The sequence below is a fragment of the Leucopleurus acutus genome (assembly GCF_964270905.1).
Source record: "Leucopleurus acutus genome assembly, chromosome: 14".
NCBI classification, from domain to species: Eukaryota; Metazoa; Chordata; class Mammalia; order Artiodactyla; family Delphinidae; genus Leucopleurus; species Leucopleurus acutus.
In genome coordinates this window covers 52,533,447-52,556,665 of record NC_139156.1, presented here as the reverse complement: position 1 = coordinate 52,556,665, position 23,219 = coordinate 52,533,447, and the positions used below count along the sequence as shown (strand labels likewise).

The following is a 23,219-nucleotide window of genomic DNA, read 5'->3' as shown; positions in this document are numbered from 1 at the left end:
GCCCAGGGGCGGCGCGGGCGGGCGCCCCGGGGAGCTGGCCGGGTGCGGCGCCCCGAGGATGCTGGCGCGGCTGGAGCGCATGCAGGCGGCGGGCGGCAGCGGCAGCAGCAGCAGCAGCAGCAGCAGACGACGCGGGGCCCCGGCGCACAGGAGGCCGCCTGCCGGGCTGCAGACGCGCCCCGCCGCTCCCTGACCGGCCGGCGGCGCAGGGGGCCAGTCTAGCCCCTCTTCAGAGCTCCTCGCCGCCACCTCCCCGGCCCGCGTCCCCTCCCCGGCCCGCGTCCCCTCCCCCGCTCCTCTCCTCCCCGCCCGCCGCCCGCCTCTCGGGGGGAGGGGCGTGGGGGCAGGGAGCCGATTTGCATGCGGCCGCCGCGGCCGCTGCCTGCGCCCGAGCCCGCCGCCGCCGCCGCCGGAGCCCGCGCCTGCGCCCGGCTCGCGCGGCCCCATGCCTCTGGCGCGGCCCTCGGGGGGGCGAAGGTGAAGACCGGCTCCTAGGATGAGTGAAGGGGCGGCCGCTGCCTCGCCACCTGGAGCCGCTTCGGCAGCCGCCGCCTCGGCCGAGGAGGGCACCGCGGCGGCTGTGGCTGCGGCGGCGGCGGCGGCGGCGGGCGGGGGCCCGGACGGCGGCGGCGAAGGGGCGGCCGAGCCCCCCCGGGAGTTACGCTGTAGCGACTGCATCGTGTGGAACCGGCAGCAGACGTGGCTGTGCGTGGTGCCTCTGTTCATCGGCTTCATCGGCCTGGGGCTCAGCCTCATGCTGCTCAAATGGATCGTGGTGGGCTCCGTCAAGGAATACGTGCCCACCGACCTGGTGGACTCCAAGGGGATGGGCCAGGACCCCTTCTTCCTCTCCAAGCCCAGCTCCTTCCCCAAGGCCATGGAGACCACCACCACGACCACTTCCACCACGTCTCCAGCCACCTCCGCCGGCAGCGCCGCCTCTTCCAGGACGCCCAACCGGATTAGCACCCGGCTGACCACCATCACGCGGGCGCCCACTCGCTTCCCCGGGCAGCGGGTGCCCATCCGGGCCAGCCCGCGTTCCACCACGGCACGGAACACTGCGGCCCCCTCGACGGTCTTGTCCACGACAGCCCCTTTCTTCGGTAGCAGCACTACGGGCTCCCGACCCCCGGTGCCAGGAACCCCCAGTACCCCGGCCATGCCCTCCTGGCCCACTGCGGCATACGCTACCTCCTCCTACCTTCATGATTCGACTCCCTCCTGGACCCTGTCTCCCTTTCAGGATGCTGCCTCCTCGTCTTCCTCCTCCTCGTCTTCCTCCTCCACCACGCCAGAAACTAGCACCAGCCCCAAATTTCGTAAGTAAACACTGTGTCTGAACTCTGATTTACTGCTGAGTTTCCATTCTGCCCTCCTGTTGTCCTTTCCCCTCGCCAACGCCTGTCTTCTAGCATCCTTCACCCCCACCCCCACCCCCCACTCCATTCCAGGTTTGGAACACGGAGTGAGAGAATTAAACCTGGCCACAGGGGAGGTAAAAGGTGCCGGCCTTTTCCTGTGTGTGTGTGCGTGGGGGTAGGGGTGGTGTGAAGCAGAGAGAGATTGTCAGCCAAGCTCCACGGGCCCTACTTAAGTGGGTCCCAAATGAGAACTAACTCCCTTCAACGGGTTAAAGCGAGTGCAGACCTGCTGGGGAGCTCTGGGATCCGGCTCCTGATGACAGCTGGGGAGGAAGGAAGGAGGGAGGGAGGGAGGGGGGAGGAGGGGGGAGGGAGGGCCTTCCCAAAAGCACTGAGCCCTTTCCCCGCCCGTGGGAAGGAGAGAAAGAAAAGCACATGTAAATCGACCGACGTTAAACCGCGGAGGGAAGTTGTATCCATGTGGGGGTGGGCTGGGGTGTGTGTGTGTGTGATGATTTGATGGAGATGTTGGTACGGTGAAGCTGTAGACACTTCCAGCAGCCCTGACCCGGGCAGGGACCAGGAAGGGTTAATTAGAAGCCATTGTGGGAGGTAGGGAAAGGAGGCGATCCATGGCGAAGGGCTAAAGTGATCACCTCCTACCCTGCCCATGGCCATTCCAAGGTGTAGAAACGGATTCTGTGGCCGCCGAGAGTGAGTTAACTAGGGGGAATTATGAAGGGATCCCTGCAGAGCTGCCGCCTCTAGGGTCCTGACGGAGGAGGAGTTTTTTCAGCTCTGCCAAGCGTTAGCTTTGTTCGATTCCCAAAGGTGGAGAGTGAACCTCCTCTCCCCTCCCTATATGCCTGAAAAATTTAGGCAAAATGGGACAGTTCTGTGCACTCAAGGGTGAGAAAATCAACTCATTTGAAACAGGTCACTCTTTGAATGTAGCTTCTTCACCCTTGGCTCAGTTGCTGCCACTACTGGCCAGTTTCCCCAAGCATGATAGCTTTCTATCTGTCTAGGAGGTCTATATTTTCCCTATACCTTTATACATGTTTTAGATGACTAATTGACCTCCCAGCACCCTCCCACCACCTCACCTTGTTCTTATTATAAGGAAATTTTAGGAAGGTTCTTAATCTGACTATCAATCAGGATCTGAGAACAGTGTGTGCAACCTGTGAAGGTTATTTAGGACAAACCCCCAGCCTGCCAGTTCAAGTTCTGTGCAAGGCTTTTCTCCAAAAACTGCCTGGCTATGCCTTCTTTATACTGTATTTCTGTTTTGAGCCATAACATCTGGAGGGGAAGCAAGACTGCTCATCGTTAACTCTTGAGTAGGAGTACCAAGCTTTCAGTCATCTGGCAGTTTTTCATTTCTCTGACCTGTGGTCTTAGCTGGGGTGTTATTTAATCCTTGAAACTTTTTTGTTTTTGGATTTGTTGTATTTGTGGCTAAAGTCCAAGGAGAGATATTCCTTATGCTTTTACTCTGCTTTGGAAAAAAAATAGGCCAAAAGATAAACTGAGAGACAGAGAGGAGAGGGGAAGGGAGGGAATCTGCCACAAACCAGAATGGCAGTCAAACTGGTAACTTGCTGCTTCTCTCTCCTTTGGCTGAAGCAGTCATTTTTGAGAGCACATTTTCTCAGGAGGTGTGTAGAGGTTTCTCTCAACAAATCTAGCTGCTTGAGTTTTGTGGATGAGTAAAGGATGTGCAAGTGTATGTGCAAACATATTCAATGGATTGAAAATAAATGCGTTTATCTTGAAGACCCCAGGTTTTTTATCTTTTCTTTTGTTACAGTTGATATGAATAATGGAGTGTGGATGTACTTCTCAGCCTTGTGTGTGTGTTGGGGGGCTTGCATATGGGGGGATATTTCATATTCTTTCTGAATTGATTTCCTTGCTTTCCATTCCAGAGGTCTTTAAAGAAAAATCCAAAGTAATTATTTTCTACCCCTCCATGCTCCCTTCCTACATTCTGTAGAAGGGAATGGAAGCCTGTTTAATAAATAATGATTATTGACATGGCTCTCAGCCCCAAGGAGTAGGGTGGTGGTGCGGGGAGGGGGGGGAGAATCTGTAAATGGTATCAATGTTCACTTAGACATAGAAGCAGTATTTGTTTTATGTGTATCTGAGGTTCAGCTCTTGCTCTCTTTTAAACCTTCAACAAGGAGTTGAATTAAGGGATTTGCAAGTATGCAAATCCAGCAGAAACTGACCTGGTTTGCCTATATCAACAAGGGAAATTTTAATGAAAGGAAGATTATGTAGCTTCCATAAAAGATGAATTTAAATAGGTAGGTTGTATGAGTCCAAGATTGTAGGATGATTAACAAAAGGAAATAAAGATTTCATTTGAGGCGTCATCAGCACTGCTGAAAAATGGGCTGAATATCTTGCATTTATATTTTTCATTTGTTTCTATTATGCTACCAAAGTTCCCAGGAGAGAAATTCCCCCCCTTTTTTTTTCTAGCTCCTACTTCCAGACTTCAGTAGATTGTTTTTGCTTTTTTTTTACGTGAAAGGCATGGATTGTGTTGTAGCACCTGAGGACAACTAAGAATGATGCTTTTTTTTTTTTCCCTTGAGACTAACTCACAAATTCTTTAATTGCCAGGGTCTATGATTTTAAATTGAACACAAGGCGTATAGAATGAATGTCTTTGTGCTCGTCTTAGGTCAGTCAGAAGGATCCTGTCTGTAAAGGCAGCACAGCTCTGGAGTGGAAGAGGCTGATTCACTCTAGAATAAACACCCTTGCTAATGGGTAATAGGGTTTTTGCAAGCAAAAGCTGTATTTGCTGTGGGAAGGCCCAGTTTAGGAGACTGTTTCTAATTTTCTGTAGGATTAAAGGCAAAGACAGATTGAATTTGAAAGGCAGAGGGAGTAGAAGAGGGGTTTGGAAGTTGACTCTTGTCATCCTGCAACCTTTAGAACATGAGCCAGACCAAAACTTCCTTCTGTGTTACTGGGGTCTCTTGGGTTCCCAAATAGTTGCCCAGGACTTGCCTTTCCTTCCGACGCTTTAAAAACAAATATCTTGAATGTACTGCCTTTAAGAGATTATTTCCCCCCAAATGTCTTTGAAGCATTTTACAGCTGTAAGTGTAGGGTTAGTTTACACATTTTTTAGTCCAAAGGAAGGTTTACTGCAGACAGTAGAGGAGCAGTGATTTTGACCAGTGTGTAAGCAACCTTTTATGGCACATTGAATTGTATTTTCAGACTTGAAAGGCATATGCATGTGTAGAATGTTGTCAATGCGCATGTGGATTGTTATTTTACTCAGCAGAAAGCACTGTTTAACAGATAGAAGACCAGAGTCCTTGGCTAAATTCAAGTACTAAAGACAAAGAGCCACTTTCAATGGGTTATTCTTTGGGTCATATTTGGAAGGTATGTAGCTAATTCCAATGAGTAAGATCACAAATCTTGAATAGTGAATCTAGTAAAGAAATAAATATAAAGTGTATCATTGATGTTTAAACATGGTAGGGTGATCATTTTAGTATAACCAAGTCTACTTAAATCAAACTTTACCCAGTCAAACTTGTAATTTTGAAGAGTTCCATTGATAACATTGACAATTTTCTTATCTATCCTCTTTCTTTTTATAAATTTATTTATTTATTTATCTTTGGCTATGTTGGGTCTTTGTTGCTGGGCTCAGGCTTTCTCTAGTTGAGGCGAGCGGGGGCTACTCTTCGTTGTGGTGTGTGGGCTTCTCATTGCGGTGGCTTCTCTTGTTGTGGAGCACGGGCTCTAGGCACATGGTCTTCAGTAGTTGTGGCACGCGGGCTCAGTAGTTGTAGCTCGTGGGCTCTAGAGTGCAGGCTCAGTAGTTGTGGCTCACGGGCTTAGTTGCTCCGTGGCATGTGGGATCTTCCCGGACCAGGGCTCGAACCCGTGTCCCGTGCATTGGCAGGCGGATTCTTAACCACTGCGCCCCCAGGGAAGCCCTTATCTATTCTTTTTAAACATCTTCAGTCTTTCAGTAAAAGTACTCTGAGTTGCTTTATAAGCAGCCTCAGGTATAATTTGTTTAAATAAAGTTTACTCCTATGTTGTCTTCTATCTATTGATACATGAATCGAGGCCTTCAGAGGAATTCCAACATAGAAAGGACTGACCCCAATCATGTATGGTAGCCAAAGTGAGAGGATTCAGAGTTTGAGATCAATATTTCTTATGAAATCCAGTTGAGAGCTTTGTTTATGAGCACATGCTGCAGCCTGAGTATGTTTTGATTTCCTTTGGCCTTAATACAGGATTACCAGGCTTTTCTGCTTTAGTCAATTATACTGTACATTTTACTCTTCAGACACTTACCTTTTGCTTCATGATCCTAACAGAAAAAAAAGGAGGGGGAGGGGTGTGGGCATAGAATCGGCAAGGCTCTTTTTAGAACATTGTTAATTTGGTCCCAGTGCCTTAAGGATGTGGTTGAAGCCTTCCTCCTCCGCTAGCTACTCGTGACTGAGCTAGAAGGGGTTGGCAGTGCTAATTGAGAGCTCCTTTTGCATGCTTGATTGGTGAATCCAGCCACCTTTGTATCTGTGCAATTTCCCGGACAGCCTTTTTTTTTTTTTTTTAAACACAGTGTTGATCCACATATTTGTCAGAAAGAAAAACAAACAAACAAAAAAAGCTGGTGTGTGGCAACTTCTCTCTGTTACTAAAGAAACCAACTTTTCTAAATCCAGGTTGAGCCGTAAGCAAGAGTGTCCGTGCAGAGTTTGAAAGCAGTGCTGTCCTGGGAGGTCTAGCGTTTGGAGGAAAAAGATCTCTCTTCCCCCTGGCATACTCTCCTGGCTTTTCCCCCTCTACACAGCGCAATGAGAAGAAGGATGATTTTCAGCTCCCTTCTTATGTAGAAATTCTTTCCTCATAACCTCTCCTATCCAGTGCCAAACATATCTCAATATTCTATCTCAGGTGTCAAAAATGGAATGTGAAAGTTGGCCCTGAAATATGTAAGAGCAAGGAAAGAGCCATAAATCTAAGTCTGTAAAATGCATTTGAATTGCTTGTGAATAGAACTGAAATTCATTTTTCTCCCTTTGAATCTGTTTTTATCTTTAGACTTTTGTGTTGGGTGAGGCACGGAGCTGGTACTGCCTTGGCAAATACCACTGAGACATTTTTGGATCCTAGAAATTTTACTTGTCTACACCCAAAAAAGTGTTTCCTCCAGAACCATGTACATATGGAAGGCAGGATGGAGGAATAGACTCAGTTTAAAGCTTTGTAATATCAGGATGAAAATGTACCTAAATCCATTCATGTGATTATTAATGAAAGTAGTAGGACACATGGTTAGTTTGGTTTTCCATTTTTACCACTTGTTCTCTGAGGACTTCACGTACTCCTGCCTTACCCAGTCTTTTAAAGAATTGGACCTGCGTGGCTCTGTCTGAAGGCCTTACAGACTTTTGATTCTTTTATTTTCGCTCTTTATTCCTCAGCTTATATTATACGCAGTAGTCATTGAAAGACATTTTCTTAGATATTCTTAACATTGCCTGGTCATTTCAAGTTGTTTTAAAAGTCAGCCCTTTTGATAAGACATGTTAGATTAAGTTGATGTAGAATGTTCAGGAAAAAAACTACCCATTTATGCAACTGAGTTATTAAATTGTCTTGGTGTTTTATTTTTTAATTAAAAAACATTTTTTTTGAAGATTCCAAAAACTCGATGGAAGACTGATGGCCATTTATTGTCCCACATAGATTGATTTACAAATCATACTAATTTGGGCAGTACTTATTATCTGATTCCATAAAACAATTGTACAATTGAATATGCGCTATTATATACATTCATATAGTTATGTTTTTGTAATGTCATGTTTTGATTTTTAAATTTATTTTAATGAATATTTATTAAACCCTGATTTGGGGTATTACTATGCTGGTAGTTAATTTAAAAAGTCTATAAAAGTAATGGTTTAACGAACAGAAAATTAAAATAAAACTTCAAATGTATACAACATTCATTCTCCCATATCTTGGACACAGGCGTTTTTTTGAATGTGTCTCTTAGTTTGAACTTAGCGTCTTTTTCTTTTTCTTTTCCATAAGCCGCACCTCTCATTACTTGTTTCTTCTTCAAAGACACTGGTGAAGGAATTTTAACCCAGATTTTTCATAGATACTATAATATCCCCCCTGCCCTGGAAATCTTTTATAGTTTTTTTTTCTTTTACAGTTTTCTTGCCCATATAATTCAAAGTAATTTTCTTCCTTCCTTCCTTCCTTCCTTCCTTCCTTTCTCTCTCTCTCTCCCTCCCTCCCTCTCTATCTCTTTCTTTCTTTCAACAACTCACCGTTTGGAGTTTCTTCAAAGCATTCAGCTATGTTTTAATAGAAATTACAGTTATCTTTCATTTCTACAATCATATATCATTGGCTTTCATAAAATTTAACTAAATTACATAATCACAATAAGAACAACTGATATAAACAGGTTTGTTACCCCCACTGAGTGTTGGTACGCATACAACCCAAAAGGAGTTTACAGAGGTGTGCAGGCTTCCTTCAGGTTTACCTGCTGGCTGTGACCTTCTCACAGTGCAGTGGCCCTGACAGTGCCCATCACACTGGAGGAGTGGTGACAGCAAGCTGGCTAAGGATTAGGACAGTGCCTCCTTTGTAGGTAATAGTATTGAAAATGTAAGTCAGTCATGACCATATATTTCAGGAACTTCAGTGGGCGGATGACAACATTTGGTATAGAAAGAAAAAAACCCAAAAAACCTGTAGCCTTGAATACCATGATAACTGTGCAACCTCAAAGAACCAGTTTATTCTCTCTGAACATTAACTTCCTCCTCTGGGATAATGAGGGGGTGATGATAATAACCTGCTTCGTATACCACTTCTAAAAGAGCTTATAAGCTGCAAACACTCTACTGTTTTTATGTCAAGAGAAATGGGAAATGGATAGACTAGATAGGTATTTTCATCCAAAACCACATTAGGCCATTGAATTCAGTTGAAATATTGGAGCTAGTTTGCTATATCTAGCTTGAGGGATCTTCCATCACAAGGAGGGATGATTATTCTTGCATGCCCTTGGATCTCTCCTGTATTCCTCTCTGATACCCTGACACACACAATAAAATATGGTGTGGAAATCTCCCTCAGATCATCTTGGAAGTTTACTCACAAACTGGAGCCCACCATTTCTCATCCTTTGCTTGGTAGATGGTTTTGTAGTCTGTTTTGCACATATGTTTCTCAAAGAGAGGAACTGAAATTTGGGAGAAAATGAGTGAGATTGTTGAATTATAATTATCAGGAAATCTGAAATCCGCAAGAATCTGAAGATTTTTGATGAAAGAAAGGATGCCCTTATGGTTCCTTTTAGTTCCATTCCCACACTGTCTTATTGTCATTGAATCTTTGGAGTTTGGAGAGAACTTTAGTAAAGATGGATCATGTCTGCTTTGCATTCTCTTCCCCCTCTTAATTGAAGAGTTATTGTGGTTTAGATTCCAGAGGATTAATGGCTTGCTTGTGCCCATCAAAGAGCTCTTTTAGATGTATGCTTTTGTACTTCAGGGAGCTTTAATATTAGCATTTTGAAAACATCTTGCTTCAAGTCTGTGTTTTTTGGAAACTTCATCCTGAATTATATTTCAAAGTATTACTTCTTTTTGTTATGAGCCTTTATTTTTCAAGACATGTTGGTGATTGTACATAAATCATAGATTGCCATTCCCAGGCATACAAAGAGGCTAGTCAGAAACAAGCCTGTAAACTGAATTCAGAATTTAGTTTAATAATAGAAGTTCAGCAGCTTCCAATGATAAGATTTTGTCTTTGAGGACTTTTCCTAGAAGTGATAGTGTGTGTCATGGATACAGTATACACTGTAAGAGCAAGAAAAAAATCCTCTGAATCTATGCAACTACTCTAGCAGTAATACATTACAGCCAGGGTTATGAGGAGAGAATTTTTATGCTAAGCATTTGATAAGAACTCTTGAACATATTAGCCTACTTCCTAAAGATACCCTTCCCGTGAGTACATATGACCTTTGGCCTGATCTTCCAGTGAATTGCCAGGGAGTTAGAATTTCACTAAGAGAAAATCACACCCTTATCATCATTTTGGGTTCAGACTCCAGTTGATTTCTGTGCCTTGAATTTTACTTTTAGACATGGGGAAGAATTCTTCACAGAATCTCAGTCTTGGAAAGGGCTTGAGAATTTAGGTAATGACTAGAGCTGCCATTTGTCGAGTTTGACTATGTGCTAGGAGGGTCCACACTTTACATACTTTGTCTTATTTATTTATTGAAACAAGGATTAAAAGACAGGCATTTAGGCCTGTAGCCTAGTCTGATTATCTAAATTATGCAGGTAATCGAGCTGGGCTTAGATTGGTTATATAATTTGCCTAGGACATGTGTAAGTGGCATAGTTTGAAGAATCAGGAAGATGGGAAGATCATTTTATAGGTAATCTCTTCCCACTTTAAATCCTAAGGCACTGACACAGTGTTGATATATCTATGTATATTACCTGTTTCAAGCCCCTAGCTCATAGCCAGTGACGTTTGCCATTATAAACTGCATAAATGGCACATCTGCTCATACCTGTTCTTTGCTATAGTAAAGGGAGCCTTTAATAACCAGAGAAATTTCCCTGGTTTCCAGTACAAGGAGAAATTCAGGGAGATAGTTCAACAAATGATAAAGAATGTGTTCTTCTAAACTTCTATTCCTTGATCTTCTTAACTCTCTATTTCCTCCTGTGGCTGCTTATAGGTGATTCAATAGAACAGTGACAGAAAACAGTTACAGACTTTATTTCTCTGCTTCCTGAAATCTAGCCAAAATTGTCTTCTCTGCTCATTCTAAACTTGCTTTTGATTGCAGTGGTTACTGCATCGTATGCTGAGAGTGGCCTGTGGAAACGTGTCAGGGAACATTTGGAGTAATAGCCTTGAGGTTCTCCCTAAAATACCCTAAAATACCAACCCTACCAAGTAAATGTTGGGTGTTGCACGTATGCAGTGTTTCCTGCAGAGCGTCTGAATTCCCTTTTGGAACCATCCTGCAGGTTACCCACCATTGACTGGCCCATGGTACTTAGAAGAGGAACTTTGGTGAGACCCTGATAGCCTGCCGAAGATACCTCCAACTGGACCCAATCATTACTTACTAGTTTGATTTTGATGTGTAGCAAGGGTCCCTAAGAACAGATTTTCTGAAGGTTAAAATGAAAGATGATTGTGCTGTTTACTTTTGCTAACTCGTGAAAAGAAAAGAGAAATAGATCAAATACTAAGATCAGGTTATATAGTCTTTGAATAGCTATGCTGAAGGGTAGGAATACTGTAACGTCAGGAAACCAGTATTGTCAAAATCCCATAAGACTGTGAATGAATTCTGTAGACTAAGAATGACGCTGTACTCATAAGGAAGAGAGGGAATGAGATTGCTTACCCAAACTTATTGTTAAACAAAAGTTTTTGTCATCGTGGTGGCAAAATCTAGAGACTCTAGGAATAGAAAAGTGAAAATGGGGTGCAGCAGTGTTTATATTAAACACTGTCTCGACTGAATTCTATTTAACTGAGTCTTCAGTATGAGACTCTTTTCTGTGTTAAAACAAAGAACTGACAAATGCCCTCTTCATGCCAAACGGTCACAGTTGGTAGGGCTTCTGCCTTCGACAAACGAGAGGTGTGTTTTCCAAATGTTAGTTGTATTAGCTCCCAACCTATTTAAGCTGGTTGTTCTTGTTACTGTAATTAAGTAATGTATTTAAATAACATTCAAACCAATGAATTAATTGTGGTTTTTATTAGAACTAAGTTGATTACTTTGGATATACTCCATAAAGAGAAGTCACTGAAAAAATGCTTGTTGAAGAAGTTGTGAGTAATTTTAAGGGAAAATATATTTATATATCCGTAAGAAATCTGCACTTGGATTGTTTCACGTGTAGCTTTAAGTTCTCATTCCTCAGTAAATAAATTGAAACTGAAAAAAATCACAGCATACATTTGTGGTGTGGTTTTTCACAAGAAAGGTAAGAGAAATTTATTCAGTGAAAAGTCTTGAATACCACAGCCAAATATTTGGCAAGCGAATGTGCATTTGTATGTTTTAGGTTCAAATAAAAGAAATAATAAATAAAATAAATTTTACTTTACCCGTGTGATAGATTTACCAAGCCATTAATTCGTGTTTTTAATAATTTTAAATATATTGGAAAATGTTTACTATATAATTATCTAAAACTTCTTGGGTAGAAAATTATATAAGATGCTGATTATATAAAGCTATGTCGACTAATAGATGTAATAAATAGTAACTATAGTCAGGGAAAGTATGCAGAATTGTTAATGGTGATGATTTCTGGATTGTGGAATAGGAATGCCATTTAATTTATTGCACTTTGCTGTGGTTTCAAAGTTTTATTTAATGGTCATGAATTATCTCTCTAATTAGAAGTTTAAACTTTTGAAAAAGTAAAGAATGAGATCCATGAATCAGTTCAATTATTGGTCTCGGTTCTGTGAAGATGTTTTTTTCTAGTCTAGGAGTTTGTGTCTTCATTGGTGGTGTCAGCATTAAAGTGTTGGCTGAGTTGGGTTCCTGCTGTGAAATGCAGATGTGGAGAAATATAAATGCATTTCATTTGCTCCTGGGAAGTAATGCCTTATTGAAGGCAGTGTCTTACACTGGGCCTTGGATTATTAGCCTTGATCTTAGAAGGATAAAAAAGATGGTAGCTTTACTGTGTTACTTAATGGCTCTTCCAGTCTGCAGAAGTTGGGCAGTCTTTAGTAGTATTGCTAAGGATGGATATAGCCTGTAGAAATCAACCAGTTGTGGGTATACTAACCAATTACCTGGTCTTTTTTAAGGATCAAATGACAGGAAAATGCAAAGGCTAATTTGTAGCACTGGGTCTTATAAGGGAGGGCTTAGGTCACATACAAACAGGTGGGATGACCCATTCAAAGATTTACTAGATGCCGTAAGCCTCTCAAAGAATCATAAGGTGTTTGTTCACATAAAGAAGTTAGGTGGTTGGAAAGAGGTGATTTGTAGGACACATAGTCTTTAATTTGGTCATGAGTTGTGCTCCAAGTCTTTTAACATAGCTCCCCAATACATTGGTGAGCAAAAAGAGAACAAAAAAATGATTCTGTATACATAATGTTAAACATCAGAAGTCAAGATAGTGATTGTCTTTGGGAAGGCGGCAGGTAGCGACTGGAAGAAGACCGAAGATACGGGGCTTTAGGATATTGGTAATGTAGTAATGATCTGCGTACTTATCACATAGGTGCGTTCTATTTCCCAGAATTCACCACGCTGCATGCTTATGATTTGTGCACTTTTCATATACATCAGTACAAACTTAACTGTATAAAAGAAATCTTTCAAAGCACTCCTTTGGCCTACACTTCATGTTCCCAGGGTGGTAGCCTGAATGTGTGGATTGTTCCATTATTGACACTGGATTGTAATTCCCAGTGTTTGTTGTTCATGCCTCACAGTCTAGTAAAGGCAGAGAGGGTCTTCGCAGCTTCAGCAGCTTCCTTTGTTCTCAGCATCCTGGCTTAGTGAGACACCATGGAGATGCCCACACTCCTTTTCAATTTTATCCTTTGTGAATGGACACCTTGTGTTTATATTACATAAAATTTTCTTTCACAAGAAAGGAGTGTTTCAGGAGTGTTTCTGATACAGCATAAGTTACCATGCTTTTCACACATCTTACACACGTAAACCGTACTTATTTCCAAGAGTGACTTTATACATACAGTTCTGCAAGCATTAGAGTGCGTGATACAAGAGAAAGCCAATTCGTTATCTGCATTTATGGTTTTGTCGAGAAGCCCACAACTTATATTCCAGCGAATAATTAAGTGTAATGTGTGATTCCAACTGAAAAATATATTAAGCCCTTTCAGAAAGTAGGGATCAGAGCAGGCATAGGTAGTTTCAAGGGAGAATTTGTTTAGGCAGAGAAATGGGCAGGTGAGGCCAGGGGAGGAAAAGGTCATTAACAAACAGGTTACCGCTTTAAAGGGACATAACAGCTGGCTCACGTCTGTGTGTCTGGCCTGGTGGGCAAAGAAGGCCTCTTGGAATTAACGAAACAGCTTCACCTTTTCCTTAGGGCAGGGCCTGATTCAGGAGGGAGGATTTGGGAGGACTTCGCTAGGTTGCTATGCGAAATCACAGTCAGGGTTGGTTCAAGGAATGTGCACAGTAATCTGTGTTATTTTCACAAGATTCAAGGTCTCCAGGATGACTTAGAGGGAGGAAGAAGCAACAAATTGTAAAGATCTCCAAGGCTAATTTGTCCCACGTCATTTAGATATGGTCTTGACTCGTGCTGAATCTGTTTAAGTATTGACTTCATTCCAGTGCCTCTTCAAAGTGCTGCAAGAACCAGTAGAATTGGTGTGTTTTAAAATGTTTAGTTTTTGCATCGTCACATCAACACAGCCCTAGATTTAACCCAAAATAGTAGCTTTCAGATATCTAAAAATTTGCAAGTGGAGACCCAAGGAGAATAACAAGAAGATATGCTTGATTTTTACTGCTTCATCTTAATTAACCTGTGACTTCAGATTTTCCGGAGGCAAGAAACTACTCTATGAATTGATTGCCATGCCATCCCTCTTGTTTCATCTGAGGTCGTCTTTCCAGAAGCCACTCAGCACCTTTTGGGATTGAGTGCTGACACTGCATGACATTCAAAAGGCAAAGGCACTGTTGATGCCCTGTGTGCACTCATCACATGGTGAGGAATGAGAGGGGGAAGACACTGATGTCTCAGGAACCCTGAGGATGGATGTCTGGCTGGCCTGCCAGAGAGCTTCTCTTGTAGATGCAGGAACTACAGCCGTTCATTTACATATCGACAGCTAAAATTAGTTGTGTCACCCCACCTAGTTCACCATAAAGAAGAACCTTCAGATTAAAATCAGATTCATCACTCCTGCGGGTTTACTTGGTTGCCCCTTGTTACCAGGTAGAGGGGCTATAACACTGTGTAAGTGCAAATGTTAAATTAGTATTAAGAGCCAGTGGTGTCTCTCCTATATTTCTTACTGATCAGATAATTTTCACTAATGTCAACATTTATAATAAGCCAGTTGACATATACTATTGTTATTTGCTTGGAATATTCTCAGTTTATCTATTTTTTATTTTTTTTGACTTAGATAAGGGTTTTTTTTTTTTTTTAGTTATTTGTTTAGGCCTTTGTGTATTTGATCAGAAGAGATTTTTGAAAGGAAGGCAGCAAAGCTGTAACAAAGTCAGTATTAAATCCGTGTTTCTCCTTTATCATTTGGTTTTTAAGCTTCTAAGTGACCTTCTGTGGTACCACATTGATGCTCATCTTTCATCATGAGCAGCTCTGAGTAATTTATGATAAATAATGAAATGTTTCCTACAGTGCACTGCAGATGGCTGAGTGTTACAAAAGTCTAAAGAGCTCTATTACTTCTAAATGATTAGATAACACAAAAATGTTAACCCTAAAGAAAAAAGGTCCAGTAGCACATGCTGCTTGCTAAGCACAGTTCTTCCTGCCTGGTACCTTCTGATAGGCTCTGTGCATCTGAACTCTGCAGGGACTGGCGTCTGAACAGTTATCTTCTAGAATAGCAAGGAGAGGTTTATGCCTTTCAGCTAGTTGGGTTGGCTAGGAGCAATAGTGGTTTGTTTATTTGGAGTGGGGGAAGGGAGGAACTTGCAAAATTTGTTTACAATTTGAAACCTTTAATTAACTTTAAACGATGGTGTTACCAGTGGCAAGGACTTGGATGCTAGGATGCAACAATTTAAAATGTTTTGTTTGAGCACAGATATTGAAAATGGATATTAAAAAGCAAACATTAAAATGATTTTATCAGAACAAAGCTTTATAGATGCTTTAAAAAATTATATAGATGTTTTTTCAAAGTTAACTCTTATCAGTGTTGCATTTTCTCTCATCCACATGTACAAAAATGGAGACATAGCAAACATATATCTGATTTGTAACTCTCAGCTTTCTTGTCATACTCTGTAGTGTATTAGTACAGTTGTTAAATGTTGTCCATAGTGAATATGTGTGTTCTCATCCTTGTTGCCATAAAATAGCTGCATATCTAGGGCTTCCCTGGTGGCGCAGTGGGTGAGAGTCCGCCTGCCGATGCAGGGGACGCGGGCTCGTGCCTCGATCCGGGAGGATCCCACATGCCGCGGAGCGGCTGGGCCCGTGAGCCATGGCCGCTGAGCCTGAGCGTCCGGAGCCTGTGCTCCGCAACGGGAGAGGCCACAGCAGGGAGAGGCCACAGCAGTGAGAGGCGCGTACCGCAAAAAAAAAAAAAAAAAAAAAATAGCTGCATATCTAAGTGTTAGGGTTTGAAGCCTTTAATTGCCAGGTACAGAAAGTCTTTATGTACTACATCCCATTGTGAAAATTGAATTAAATTGCTGGTCAGGGAGCCCTTTATACTGCCAAGAGAGTCTCTTTGTGAGCAAAACGTAGAGAAGGGTGGTCTTTGGCCAGTGGTACTTCTAAACTCAAACACTTTGCTGAAGTTTGCCATAGAACTTCCTCACATTTCCCCAGACATTATCACTTTGCCAAATGAAATCATCTGTTCCCCCTACTAGAACTACTTTCTTTCTTCCAGATATCAGCTATGAGGTATGAAATGAATTGCATAAAAATAAATTACACATACTGCATTTTGGGAAGTGTACCCTAGCTGTCCCATCAATTATTCTTCACTGCTGTGCTGGGAAGTCCATTTTAACCTCAATTATCAGTTGCATGCAATCAGTTGAACCTCTGGACCTTGCCAAAATAGACATGGTTTCGTGCCAGGAAGATCAGGCTGTTTGAATGTTCTAGAATACTTTTGCTTTAGATGAAAAAGGGTTGTTGTCCTGTCCCATGGGAGAGAAAGATTCAAGGAAAGAAAGCTGTTTGATGCATGGACTATATGGCTCCCCTTCTTGACCATCTACCGTCTAAAGTTTGGTGTAGGTAGCACTGTGGTATTAGCAGTACAGTCCACTTCAGGCATCTGAGCAAGGACTCTGAAGTTTATAGATTATCCAGGATTTTTAAAAAAAATAAATAAATAAACTTATTTATTTATTTATTTGGCCGTGTTGAGTCTTCGTTGCTGTGTGCGGGCTTTCTCTAGTTGCAGCGAGCGGGGGCTACTCTTCGTTGTGGTGCGCGGGCTTCTCATTGTGGTGGCTTCTCTTGTTGCGGAGCATGGGCTGTAGGCGCACGGGCTTCAGTAGTTGTGGCGCACGGGCTTAGTTGCTCCACGGCATGTGAGATCTTCCCAGCCAAGGGTTCAAACCCGTGTCCCCTGCATTGGCAGGCGGATTCTTAACCACTGTGCCACTAGGGAAGCCCTATCCAGGCTTTTTAAAAATCTCCATATGCCTAGTCTACCACTTCCTCTTTGATGCTCCACCATGTTGTAAACTGTGAACAAAAGAATCTGATGAACAGGAGGTGATTTCCATGGAGCCTAGGGAGAGGCTAGAGAGTCTTACCCTAAGGAAGTTTATATTCCTCTGTATAAGCTTGTTAATTCTTACTTTTTTTTTGCTTCCAAGGAAAATTGGAAATAAGATAATTAGAAGAGTGGTTTTCAATGGGAGAAAAGTAATTAAGGCACAGTGGGAAGGCCACTGGGCCTGGTTTAGGAATGTAGGCCTACTGCTGTCACTCAGTTGTTTGACACCTCAGGGTAGACTCCTCAAGCTCTAAAATGTCAGATTTTTCTGTAAATGAGGCTGTTGGACAAGGCATTCCCTGAGTGTCCTTTTGGCAAAGAATCCCTGAGGCCAAGTTATAAATTTGAGATGAAAATATTAGTGGAATTTTTTGATTACTAATTCTGCTGGCTTTTTCCCCGCCCTACCACCAGCCCCCTTTCTCTCTTTTTCCCTCTTTCACATATGTAGGCACACATACATATACACACAGGGGTATTTTGGGGGCGGGATATTTTTGGTGGGATATTTTGCAGTTCAGGATTTAGTAACCCCCATGTTTCAGTGTGCCGCATAGGTGTGACTTGATTACATCCTAAAGTCCAGGGACCTTTGCTTGTTTACAGTTTTAAAAAAGAATTCCTTATCCTTCCCCTGACAGATGTAGAGCTTGGTAGCCAGCTGTAGGTCTGTTACTGCAAAATATATAGAGACATACATAGAAAAGTAACTGGATGCCAAAAATAGAGGTATGAGGAGGCCCTCAGGAGTTACTGGCACACACAAAATATTTCGTTTGGAAGTATAAATAAATTCATCCAGTTCTAGATAATAATCACAATATCTTTCTCACTGAATTAAACAGAATTCCTAGTCGCCGAATTTTCCAGAGTGTTACAAGAACAGAGGACTAAGGAGTGCTATTTCTAAGGCAGTATTATAAATGTGTCTAAATGTAAGGCATTATTTCCTGGCATGTTGGTTGGCATGGGGATTCTGATATCAGAACGTGGTTCCGTCTGTTAGATGTAACCTAGCTGTGCGTTAGAGCACAGCTCTGACCTGGGACAGAGTCAGAGTGACATTAATTCAAACCTGAGGTGGCTAATGTTGATATTTTACCTTCTTCTTAGAGCATCTTCCTCGCTATTAAATAAGGCATGTTCAGTATAGAAAATTAGAAAATATAAGTAGGAGGAGGAGAAGTCAACTGAGTTCTGCCATCCAGAATAAGAGAATTATTATCTTTTTGTTGAATATTAGACTAATTTTTTCCTCTGTGAAAATGTATTTTTTTCAAAAATGAAATTATACTCTAATACTCTTTTAGCCATCTTTTTGCACTTTATGTTAAAATATTTCTTTGTCCAAATATCTAAAACTCTATCTATAATGTGGTTCTGTGCTGAAGTATATGGCCGTACAAAAATGTAATGAGCTTATCACCTGTTGAGAATTTAGTTTGTTTCAGTTTGGTCATAATTATATAAAATTCTACCCTGAACATCCACAGTATGGAATGAAAACTTTTGGCCAATATATGTGCCCCCAAACCGTACGTTTTTCATCTGAATTCCTAAATTCTCAACCAGAAAGACTGAACAATTCACTTTCCCGCCATTATGGTGTCAGAATGCCCACTCTTTCCATAACCCCTGCTTCCACTGTTGTAGGCGTTAACATATCATTGACCACAAAACAAGCAAACCCACAAAAAAACCCTTTGCCAAGAGGATAGTTTTAAAACCGTATCTTGTTGGTATTCTGTCTTTCATTTCTCTAATTCAAACGAGAGTAAACATTTTAGATAGTTATTAAAACGGAAGGTGGATTTTGTTGGGGAGGTTCCCGGGCCTTTCGTGTCTGCATGCACGGTGTGGCCAGATGCCTCTGCACATCGTCGGGGGCTTCATCCCACTGGGGGTGCTGCAAGGAAGAGCTGAGGATCGAAAGTACTAAACTGCCCAGTGTAATTTAGTAACAAATTTTCCTCCCCTTAAAACCCAGAAATAGTGTTGTGGATAGAAGGTGGGTCACGGTCATGGTCATAGTCACGAGGAGTCAGCAGATAAGGAATAAGGTGCAACTCTTCTTGACTAAGTGACCTTAGGGGCTGCAGTGCCTTGGGTTATTTGCCTAAAGGTTAACCTCTATGTCAGCCTGTACTAAATGTTACCTGTACTTATATAGCTAGTAACCTGTACTTATATAGCTAGTAAGATTCTGATAAAGAACACAAGCCTGAACACACACATATGCATAGACCAAAAATAATAATTCCTAAAAGTCCAGAGGGCTTCCATTGTAACTTTCTCCGTGAGTACAGACAGTGCTTGGGGACAGTCCCCACGCCTTCCATCCCTGTCCTGTCCAGGATGTCCTCAGTGTTCTGCTCACGAGTGTTTCCTTTCCACTCTTCTGCTTCATGGTGTGGATGTTGAGCTGGAGATGAGGCTCAGCTTCCAGGAAAGAATGGCGTCTTCTGCTCTGCACCTGGGCCTTGTGCCAGCTGCTGCCTACTGCTGTTCCCGTTAATAAGTGCCATGGAAACCCAGTGAGCTCCAGGGGTGGCAGAGAGGTGGGTGAGCAGCAAATCACTAAAAGACCCTAGATTTTCAAGTGTCGCATTATAAAAGGAGAACCGGCTGAGAAGGAGCAGGGCCAGGCCAGCATCCTGTAGCCCTCTGCTTTTTTTTGGCATCTGCTTCCCTTAGGCTGAGTCTTCTCCATGAGGAGCAGGGAGACTCCCTGCTCCAGTTTTCTGCATGGATTGGTCGGGCTGAGATGCCCCTTCTCTGGCATATCACTAACACTCAAACGAGAAATTGATTAATTTGACTTGGATTAAACAATCAGAATCTGTTAAGGCTTTGCTGATTATTGACAGATCTGTCCTTTGAGCTTTATGGTTTTAAGATCGAGTCAAGTTGCCTTAGCATCTGTCATGTTGTCCTCTTTTTTTTTGACATTTAAAAAAACCTCAAAAATGTTATATCACAGATTGATAAATTCTAATGACACCTCCAAATTGACAGACAAGCATATTGAGATTATCAGTTCAAGTATCCTCAGCAGTCTTAACCTCAGCTGCCCAAAGGGAAAGTCTACCAGTTTAATCTGGCAGATTGTTTTCTGGATTCCATTTAATGTGGATGTTAACTTTTTGTTTTGTTTTTCCGCTATCTGATGCTATTACCATCTAATTAGGTTGAAAATCAGCTATTAGAATTGGAATGCATTTAAGAGTTGTTATTTTTCTTCTGATCATAGTTGTACTCTTCAGGATGTGACTTATGGTCTGTGTGTACACGTGGGAGTGTGTGTACTGTAGAACAGTGGTGGATGTTAAGTCTGGAAGATTAGGTTCAATCTAAATTTTGCCCCTTATTGGATACCTGAGCTGGATGGAGTCTGTCAATTTCCTCATCTTCAGAAGCTGAGATAATGGTTACATCTTAGCACAGAATGCTGCTGTGAAGTGGATCTGACAGACCAAGGTGCTGAATAGATTGATAACTTACACATTGATAGCCAAGGGATGTTTGGATATATGAGAATTGGGGCAAACTGAAGTCATTGTGAGAGGCCAAACTTTATTTATGTCACGGGGTAATGTTTTCCTTTTGGGATATTTTGTACAGTACTTAGGAACTGATAGTTTGCAAAGTAAAATTCAAGCTGGAAAGCACTGTAGAGAGGAAGAGACTGATGCTGTGAAAATTTAAATCCTACAGCGGTGTTGACTCAAAAAATAATCAGTTTCCGGGCATCAGGACATGAATTTCTCAGCCTTTGAGAAAGGCAGACTCAACGAGCATGCCCTTTCAGTATGATTGCCCCAGAAATGTGGGATGCTCTGTTTGAAACTGAGCTCTGTGTCAATCCCTGATGTCTCAATTTCTGACACGCTAAACACAAGCAGAGAGAAAATGTGCTTCTGAGAAGTGGAGAACCCTCTCTCTCATTTTCTCACTATCCTGTCTCATGCCACTTCTCTTCATGTTGATTGTTCTCAAGAACTGATTCTTAGTGCTGAGTAAAGAACACTTTTCTAAAGCATTTCTTCCAAAGTATATCTTGATAGATTCTGCACACTATAAAGCAGGATTTCATTTGCTGAGATGATATAAGATGACTTATGTTTCTGGAGAAAGCTAAAATTTATCTCATTGACTTTTTCCTATTCTCATTTTCCTCTTTTCCATATAAATATAAAAAAAAATCTGAATATAGTAGATTTAATTTCCAGAGGATGAGACTTGAGGGCTTTGTTATCTCTGTTTATATTGAAACATTGTGTGATTTTAAAATGTTTATTGTGGCTTAAGGGGGAAATGTATCTGTTCAGATAAGTTAGTGACATGAACAAGCATGCCTGATTCCTCTTCCTCACAGCTCTTATCCAGAACCTTCATTTTGCAGTGACTTTTTAAGCACCTGCTGTTTGCCAGATGCTGTTTTAGGTAGCCGGCTCCTGGGCTGCCGTAAGGATGAAGACTGATTCAGGCATTGGCCCCCTGCAGCATTCTAGTGGGGGATTCATATAGGAACACATATATAATTTCTTGCTGATAGCTTCTTCCAGCGAGAAATGCCGAACAGGATTATAGGATAGAAAGTTTGAATTTACATAGGCATTCAGGGAGGCCTTCGCTGAGATCATGGTTGTTGAACTGAGTCCCAAGTGTGAGAAGAAGCCAGCTATGGTAATACCCGGGACAGAAGTGTATCAGAAAGAGAAAAAATAAAGTTGAAAGGGCTTGAGGGACAGAAAAATGGCCGGTGTGCCTGGGCATAATGAGTATGTCTAAGAGTGGTAGGAAGTGAAGTGTGAGAGGTAGACAAATTAAGGCCCTTAAGGAACTTGGACTTGATTATTGTGATGGAAAACCAGGGGGGGATGTAGGTAAGGGAAGGCTTTAATATGTGTTATGTTTTTATCCCTCTGGATCCTGTGTGGAGCTGCATTCTAGGGACTGCAGTTGCAGACAAGAGACAGGTGAGAAGGCCATTGCAGTGTTCCAGCTAAGAGATCCAAGCAGCTTAGACTAGAGTGGAGACAGGTGTGGTGGGTGTGATGCACTGTCACATTGGATGTGCCCTACAGATTGGAAGAAGGACTTCTGTGAAGAGAATGAATCAAGACTCCCTCCTCCGTTTCTGTCCTGAGTAAGAGGGGGCGTGGTGGCATCACTAACTGAAATGGGCAGGATTGAGAGAGGAGCAGGATTTGGGGGTGGGGTATAGAGATGAAAGTTGTTTGAAGCATCCTGTGTTGTCTATCCTTGTTAGATGCGCAAGTGGCTATTTTGAGATGGTAATTGGATAGAGAGTGTAATGGAGGAGAGTAGATGCCTACTGAAAGAGCAAACAAGAAGGGCAGTGGTGCAGGGGAGTGGATATGGGTACCTGTATCAGCAGGGAGGGGATACCCAGCAATGTGAATTGAGAGGAATTTCTCATAGTTGCAATGCAGTGAGGACGTTTTCCATAGTTCTCAACCCTGCTTGCATTTGCATTTTGAATCCCATGGGGGAACAATAAACTATATATATATATATATATATGTACCCATGCTCGGATCCCACCCTAGACCAATCAGAATCCTTTTTTAAAGGGGGGCAGGGGAGCGGCAGACTTCAGTAGTTTTTATAAAGTTCCCCAGGTGATTCTATTGTGTTGCCAGGGTTGTATGGACAGCTAGATTAAAGGAAAGGAAGGGATGAGCTGCTAATTCCTTTAGGGAAGTGGCTCTGTAACTAGGGAAGTGGAAGCACCTCAGCAGAACCTACAACCTGTATCCTTTGAGAAGAAAAAGGGTAGAAATGAGGGAAGGCCAAGTGCTGCAAGGCTGGGGATGGGAATCACATGGTCCCTACTGGCACCAGTGGCTGGAAACAAAAGCCAGCCAAGGTCCTTTGTTTGCTGTGGTTGCCCGTGTCCGGGAAGCTCAGGAGATGGCCCGTAAAGAGGACAGCAGTGAGAGGAAAGGGAAAGGGTGGATTTCCCACGTAACACCTCCCAGACAAGCCAAGCACTGCAAACACTTCAGCCCAAGGCAAGGCTCCTGTGACAATTCTCAGACTTAGATCCCCTCTCCATCTCTAGGGTTGGCTGAATCTATCATCTGGGCAAAATTATTTACAGAAAACCTAAGCTTTTCTTCTCTGTAACAACTTGGCAGTAATTTTCATTATAATACCAGCATTATTAAAGGCAGAGTGAAATGGGTGGTAGTATCATTTGATGTGAGATATTTCAACCTTAGTCCAGTAATTCTTCCAGACTTCTCTCTGAAAGGAGGGAAGGAGTGGGGGAGGAGGGGAAGGAAGGAAGGAAGG

At 42.5% G+C, this 23,219-nt stretch overlaps 1 protein-coding gene across 7 annotated transcripts in view; it reads left to right on the top strand.

The window, feature by feature from the left end:
* Positions 1-496: 496 nt before the first annotated feature.
* NRG3 (neuregulin 3) overlaps positions 497-23,219 on the top strand; it is a gene marked incomplete at both ends in the record, with an annotated part of 1,058,987 nt that continues 1,036,264 nt past the window's right edge. For all 7 annotated transcript variants that reach the window (XM_082854628.1, XM_082854632.1, XM_082854631.1 and 4 more), the window contains one exon: positions 497-1,322. In XM_082854628.1, coding sequence (XP_082710754.1) covers positions 497-1,322 — 826 coding nt within the window. The remainder of the gene's footprint in view (positions 1,323-23,219) is intronic.